An 8,256-nucleotide genomic window follows, 5' to 3' on the forward strand; every position below is an offset into this window, starting at 1 on the left:
TCATGATAAAAGTCTTGGAAAGATCAGGAATTCAAGGCCCATACCTGAACATGATAAAAGCAATCTACAGCAAACCAGTAGCCAACATCAAAGTAAATGGTGAGAAGCTGGAAGCAATCCCACTAAAATCAGGGACTAGACAAGGCTGCCCATTTTCTCCCTACCTATTCAACATTGTAATTGAAGTCCTAACCAGAGCAATTCGACAACAAAAGGAGATCAAGGGGATACAAATTGGAACAGATGAAGTCAAAATATCACTTTTTGCAGATGATATGATAGTATATATAAGTGACCCTAAAAATTCCACCAGAGAACTCCTAAACCTGATAAAAAGCTTCAGTGAAGTAGCTGGATATAAAATTAACTCAAACAAGTCAATGGCCTTTCTCTACACAAAGAATAAACAGGCTGAGTAAGAAATTAGGGAAACAACACCCTTCTCAATAGTCACAAATAATATAAAATATCTTGGCATGACTCTAACTAAGGAAGTGAAAGATCCGTATGATAAGAATTTCAAGTCTCTGAAGAAAGAAATTAAAGAAGATCTCAGAAGATGGAAAGATCTTCCATGCTCACGGATTGGCAGGATCAACATTGTAAAAATGGCTATCTTGCCAAAAGCAATCTACAGATTCAATGGAATCCCCATCAAAATTCCAACTCAATTCTTCAACGAATTAGAAAGTGCAATCTGCAAATTCATCTGGAATAACAAAAAACCTAGGATAGCAAAAACTCTTCTCAAGGATAAAAGAACCTCTGGTGGAATCACCATGTCTGACCTAAAGCTTTACTACAGAGCAATTGTGATAAAAACTGCATGGTACTGGTATAGTCACAGACAAGTACACCAATGGAATAGAACTGAAGACCCAGAAATGAAGCCACACACCTATGGTCACTTGATCTTCAACAAGGGAGCTAAAACCATCCAGTGGAAAAAAGACAGCATTTTCAACAAATGATGCTGGCACAACTGGTGGTTATCATGTAGAAGAATGGAGAATTGAACCATTCCTATCTCCTTGTACTGAGGTCAAATCTAAATGGATCAAGGAATTCCACATAAAACCAGAGACACTGAAACTTATAGAGGAGAAAGTGGGGAAAAGCCTGGAAGGTATGGGCACAGGGGAAAAATTCCTGAATAGAACAGCAATGGCTTGTGCTGTAAGATCGAGAATTGACCAATGGGACCTCATGAAACTACAAAGCTTCTGTAAGACAAAAGACACCATCAATAAGACAAAAAGGCCACCAACAGATTGGGAAAGGATCTTTACCTATCCTAAATCAGATAGGGGACTAATATCCAATATATATAAAGAACTCAAGAAGGTGGACTCCAGAAAATCAAATAACCCCATTAAAAAATGGGGCTCAGAGGTAAACAAAGAATTCTCACCTGAGGAATACCAAATGGCTGAGAAGCACCTGAAAAAATGTTCAGCATCCTTAATCATCAGAAAAATGCAAATCAAAACAACCCTGAGATTCCACCTCACACCAGTCAGAATGGCTAAGATCAAAAATTCAGGTGACAGCAGATGCTGGCGAGGATGTGGAGAAAGAGGAACACTCCTCCATTGTTGGTGGGATTGCAAGCTTGTACAACCACTCTGGAAATCAATTTGGCGGTTCCTCAGAAAATTGGACATAGTACTACCGGAGGATCCAGCAATACCTCTCCTGGGCATATATCCAGAAGATGTTCCAACTAGGAAGAAGGACACATGCTCCACTATGTTCACAGCAGCCTTATTTATAATAGCCAGAAGCTAGAAAGAACCCAGATGCCCCTCAACAGAGGAATGGATACAAAAATTGTGGTACATTTACACAATGGAGTACTACTCAGCTATTAAAAGGAATGAATTTATGAAATTCCTAGGCAAATGGATGGACCTGGAGGGCATCATCCTGAGTGAGGTAACACAATCACAAAAGAACTCAAATGATATGTACTCACTGATAAGTGAATATTAGCCCAGAAACTTAGTATACCCGAGATATAAGATACAACTTGCAAAATACATGAAACTGAAGAAGAAAGAAGATCAAAGTTTGGACACTTTGCCCCTTCTTAGAATTGGGAACAATCACCCATGGAAGGAGTTACAGAGACAAAGTTTGGAGCTGAGACAAAAGGATGGACCATCTAGAGACTGCCATATCCGGTGACCCATCCCATAATCAGCCTCCAAACGATGACACCATTGCATACACGAGCAAGAGTTTGCTGAAAGGACCCAGATATAGCTGTCTCTTGTGAGACTAGGCCGGGGCCTAGCAAATACAGAAGTGGATGCCCACATTCAGCTATTGGATGGATTACAAGGCCCCCAATGGAGGAGCTAGAGAAAGTATCCAAGGAGCTAAAGAGATCTGCAACCCTGTAGGTGCAACAACATTATGAACAAACCAGTACCCCGGAGCTCTTGACTCTAGCTGCATATGTATCAAAAGATAACCTAGTTGGCCATCACTGGAAAGAGAGGCCCATTGGACATGCAAACTTTATATGCCCCACTACAGGGGAACGCCAGGGCCAAAAAGTGGGGATGGGTGGGTAGGGGAGTGGGGGAGAGGGTATGGGGGACTTTTGGGATAGCATTGGAAATGTAATTGAGGAAAATATGTAATAAAAAAAAAAAGGTTTTTTGAGACAGGGTTTCTCTGTATTGCCCTGGCTGTCCTGGAACTCACTTTGTAGACCAGGCTGGCCTCGAACTCAGAAATCTGCCTGCCGCCGGGCGTGGTGGCACACGCCTTTAATCCCAGCACTCGGGAGGCAGAGGCAGGCGGATTTCTGAGTTCGAGGCCAGCCTGGTCTACAAAGTGAGTGCCAGGACAGCCAGGGCTACACAGAGAAACCCTGTCTCGAAAAACCAAATAAAAAAAAAAAAAAAAAAAAAAAGAAATCTGCCTGCCTCTGCCTCCCGAGTGCTGGGATTAAAGGCGTGCGCCACCAGTTCGAGGCCAGCCTGGTCTACAAAGTGAGTTCCAAGACAGCCACGGCAATACAGAGAAACCCTGTCTCAAAAAACCAAAAAAAAAAAAAAAAAGGATTATAGACACAAGCTACTAAATTATTTGTGTTGTTGGTTGTGATGCACTGGAGATTGAATCCGCGGCCTCTAATATATCAGGCAAACACTGCACCCAGGGAACTATGCACCCAGCCTGTTTCTATTCTTAAAATATATTTTGATCTTTCATTAACTTCAAAATTAATTACTTTCATGAGAAAGATTTGAGATGGTATCTACACTAGAATGGACTTTGACTACATGATGGTTGAGGTTCCAAACCATAAAAATGATTCTCACAGACTGTTATGTATACAGTTTTCATTCATATTTTTCATGTTTTCAAGAAAGTGCTTTCACCGGGCTGTTTGCCACTTCACCATGATCCCTTCATTACCAAGAACATGGAATTTTCCAGCATGCCTTTTATCTAAACAAGGCAGTCTGTCATCATCCTCTTTCATGGGTATGTCCTGTTCACAGCTATTCCTGAGTACTTGAGCTACTGAACCTGTTTTGTTCCAAAGACACTATCCTATGGATTATGCTAACTACCACCAATAAGGAGCATCTCACTATTCCACTAGCCTTGTGATCCTCCCTAGGGATAAGTCATTCGAGCAGAATTCAAATAATAGTCACTGACTCACAGAATGCATGTTCATTCTGATGTAAATATCAGTGACTATGTTCCAGGAACACAGATTCATGATACCTAAAGGCCCACTGTAGAAGCAACTTACAATTTTTTTTTTATTTTTTTATTTTAATTTTTTTAGTAACAAAACATAGCAAGTCATTAATCAAGAACTTTTATTACTAGAAACATGAAAGAGGTGGGTTACAATATTGCTGAGAAAGATGTTACAATCTTCAGATGCTCTCTAATAACACACTTAGTATGTGCATTAGTTGAAACTTGTAGTCTTCTAAGTAAATACATTCTTAAAAAACTAGAACTCTGCTTTTACATTCCACATGATTCACCTAATTATCACAAAGCTGTTCTATCAGGTACAAAAGACTATATATGGCTATTAACAGGACTAAATAATATTCAACATTATTTGGCTCTGGATCTTCAACATGCCAAAATCTACAATGCATTGAAGTTCTAAACAGTTGATAGGCCTTGAAAAAGTTTCAGATTGAAGGTTAATCTTCTTTGTGTACATTTTATTTTCATGTGATACTGAGTACAAATTCTTTAGAAGGACAAGTTAATAAACTTACTTAAGGCCAATGGACAAATAGATACCTTTGTAATAATGTGTTGTAATGACGTAATGATGTCTTTGTAATGATGAACTTGTGTTTTGAATGGGGACAGAGAACACATATGACATCCTCAGAGCTTTATTAGGCTTAGGATTCCACAGATGGGTCAAGAGAAGACCACTGATGAAGAACTGCATGTGACTTTTCTAATGGTTTTTCCTGTTACTTTACTTTCAGAGCAGAAGACAACAGATACTGCTAAAATCATAGTAGCTGCACTCCTTGGACCCAAACTTCTTCTGGTTATTGTCTTTGTCATGTACAGGCACAAGAAGCAGAAGGCCTGAATGTAAGTTACAATGGTTATAGCTATATGAACTTTCTGTTTCTGTGACAAAACACCATGACTAAAATAGCTTATAGAAGAAAGGATTTATTTGGCCTCTTGTTATTCCAGAGTCAAATGAGTCCATTATGCTGGAGAAGAGTGGAAACCAAAATAGATAGAAGAGTGTTCACATTCTAGCAGAATTTATGAATCAGAATGAACAAACTCTAAATGGCAAAAAGGTTTGAATCTCAATGCTCTTCTTATGTGACATACTTTCTCTAGCAAGTGTCTATCACCTAAATTTTACCAAAACAGAACTGCCAACTGAAAACCAAGGTACAAATATCTTAGGATGTAGGCAATGTTTCTTATTCAAAACACCATGTCTTAGGGTTATATTGCTGTGAACAGACACCATGACCAAGGCAACTCTTATACAGTACAACATTTAATTGGGACTGGCTTATAGGTTTAGAGGTTCAGTCCATTATCATCAAGGTGGGATTATGGAAGCATCCAGGAAGACATGGTGCAGGAGGAGCTGAGAGTTCTATATCTTCACCTGAAGGCCATTGGGAGAAAACTGGCTTCCAGGCACCTAAGACTGTGTCTTAAAACCTATGCTCACAGTAACACACTTACTCCAACAAGGCTACACCTTCAAAGAGTGCCATGCTCTGGGTCAAGCATATTCAACTCACCACACACCAGACAGTTTTCAGTCTATGGACTAACATATAAGGGGCAGGATCAATAGCAGGGCCATGTCATCACACAGTGTTAGGATCTGTGATAATGGGCCATTTCTGAGGTTCTTCAAGAATCTCATTAAACAGTTTGAGACACCACAAGCTCCAAGAAAATATATGCATACTGCAGAATTTTTCAGTCCTGGATCAACAAAGATGCCCAAAGTGGCCTAGGGAATATGAAAAACATAGGCCCATAAGGAAGATTTGCTGTACTGGCCTAACTGCTCCTGATTGAGGTGACTGCAGTGAATATGAGACAAAGTGACCATGGGAAACATTAATCTACATTATGGGCCAATATTTATATATTTGAGATGGTCTATGACTCAGGAGTGAGGCTGCAATGATACACCACAATTTTATGATATGGGTATCTCATCCCCTCAGGATAGGAGAGCTAGGAATAAAACTATATCAGGGACAATGTAGAACTAAGATTATGTGTAAGAAATAAACAAAATATTGAGTCAGAGGTGATTCTCTAAATGTTTCACTAACACTCTGCCACATTGCACTCTAAATATCTGCCTTCATTTTTCTTACAGGGGGTCTTGAGAAGCTGTGGAAGACTGCTCCCAAAGACTCCCTTAAAAAAACAACCCCAAAAGAGATTTTCTTGTTTTTTTTCTCTACATATGCATTGTTATCCCAGAGCTCTAATGCTATGCATAGTTGTATTCTTGTGGATTTTATTGTAATTATTTTAAAAATAAAACATTGAAAAAAATAAAAATAAAGATGGACTTAAAAGTCAAGGATAATCTATTCAAGTACAAAGAATTTTGACATTACAGGCAAAGTGTAAATATCAGGAACCTTATGCTAGAGGAGAATGGAAGAGAAAAGAGAAAACAGACTTGTTATTTCAGAAGTCATGGATATCAGACACATGATGGAAAAAGTAACACATGGTGGGAAGGGGCAGAGATTTAAAAAATTAAAGCAGAAAAAAAAATATCAAAACTGGTATACTTGGGTTCTTGGCAGACCTAAAAGGGAGAGACAAAACATACAGAAAATGATAAGATGATGGGTTCTTAGTCTGGCTATGGAAAAATAGAGTATACACATCTCCATCTTCATTAATAACTTTTAACCAGGATCAATGAAAGCCTCATAACATACACTTATACCACATCCCCATGGCCCACTATTTAATTTTCTTATAATTTTTGGTCAAATCCCTCTTTCTTTTGACACCCAGAAAAAATTTTTTTCAAATGATTCTCCTTAATTCATTAGCCATATGGATATTTTTTGCTGATCATTCAATATTTTCTAAGATAGCATCTTACTTACATATTTATTAATTACTGTTATTTACCCTAGTAGAAGCTCACTTCAAAACAGGCAACAATATGGTTTCTTTTACCCACCATTGATAAATATTTTTTTATAACAATAATTATCTCAAGATGAGTATCTAATAAATATTTTTATTGTGTATTAAATCTTTAGTGTGATATAACTCATGCCACTGAATTATATTTTAAATTAGTGATTATATGAAACTTGTCAGAAACTCCATTTCTATATACAGCTTCATGAAAAGTACGCATTTTTTCAGATAGGAAGGAAGCTGAAGAAATCCAGAAGAAACAGCAACTTTTCACTCAGTCCACTTTCTTCAGTACCCCAAGACAGAACTGGAGAAAGGCCATAGGAGAGACCAAGGTATCTGAATAGGAATATTGAAGCCATGAGTACAAGCAGACTACATGAATTGGAACCACAGCCCTAGTCATTGCTGTTGACAGACTTTGAAGCTCTTAGTAACTCTGTTTCTCAGTGACTTAGCATAAGAAATCTACCTATGCATACCTACCTACATGAGGTAGAATTAAAGGTGCTTGTCCTTGTCACATAGGATTTATAGGAAAAGTTATTGTCAACTTCTTGAGCCATGTAGTATTTGATACACATTAGAATATTTTTGTAGAGACATTGGAATGAACAGTTTTTGAGCTGTATACAGATATAGACCTACTGTTGACTTTTTGGCTAACCTATGCAGATCTTGTCTGCTGGACCTAGAATCTGTGGACCAGAAATAATGGAACAGACTATAGTCTATTGCTGTAGATAATCACAGTTCAGATTCAGTGTACATTTACACACTAATTTAACCAAGAAAGTAATGATCTTTCTACAAGTAATTTATACCAAAAAGCCAAGTAGCAAACTGCACTTAAAATGAAGAATTAGGGAGTGGTGGGGCTGGGTCTATTACTTAATGGTGAGCATGAATTTAACATGTGTGAGTCAATGATTTCAACACCCCACTCCAAAAGAGGAGTAATGAAATAAGAGATTAAGAAAAAAGGAAAGGATAAATTTCAACTTGGTTGGCCTTAACTTAAGTCTGAGATTTTTTGATGAATAAGATATATAATTCCTCTCTCTGCCTCAACCCTCCACACACTTGAAAAGACTAATAGGTAAAAGTATTGCAAAGAAGCCGGACGTGGTGGCGCACGCCTTTAATCCCAGCACTTGGGAGGCAGAGGCAGGCGGATTTCTGAGTTCGAGGCCAGCCTGGTCTACAAAGTGAGTTCCAGAACAGCCAGGGCTACACAGAGAAACCCTGTCTCGAAAAACCAAAAAAAAAAAAAAAAAAAAAAAAAAAAAAAGTATTGCAAAGAGATGTAGAGCAGATTTGACATGTAAGGAATACAAGATGTTAAAATCATTTGAACTCAACCTTTGTGTCTAGCCTTACATGCTATGAGAAGTAATGTTAATATTTTTAAGTTAGATTACATTATATCTTTGACTACATATGGATTCTGTGAGGGGCTTGATTCTGATCTGAGGCCATAGATCTGTATTCATGGTAGGACTGTGCACAGAGAAGTGTTTTTGGGAAGCATAGGTAGGCATGGAGTGTGTTGAATTCTGCCTATCACAATAAGCAGGGGGG

General features: G+C 38.3%; 1 protein-coding gene across 1 annotated transcript in view; it reads left to right on the forward strand.

The window, feature by feature from the left end:
* Positions 1–4,600, forward strand: part of LOC110291151 (tyrosine-protein phosphatase non-receptor type substrate 1-like) — a 46,507-nt gene extending 41,907 nt beyond the window's left edge. The window contains exon 3 of the mRNA XM_021158124.2: positions 4,491–4,600. Coding sequence (XP_021013783.1) covers positions 4,491–4,600 — 110 coding nt within the window. The remainder of the gene's footprint in view (positions 1–4,490) is intronic.
* The last annotated feature ends 3,656 nt before the right edge of the window (positions 4,601–8,256 follow it).

This window comes from Mus caroli, unplaced genomic scaffold, assembly GCF_978045245.1.
Source record: "Mus caroli unplaced genomic scaffold, Mus_caroli_1 scaffold_3, whole genome shotgun sequence".
Lineage (NCBI taxonomy): Eukaryota > Metazoa > Chordata > Mammalia > Rodentia > Muridae > Mus > Mus caroli.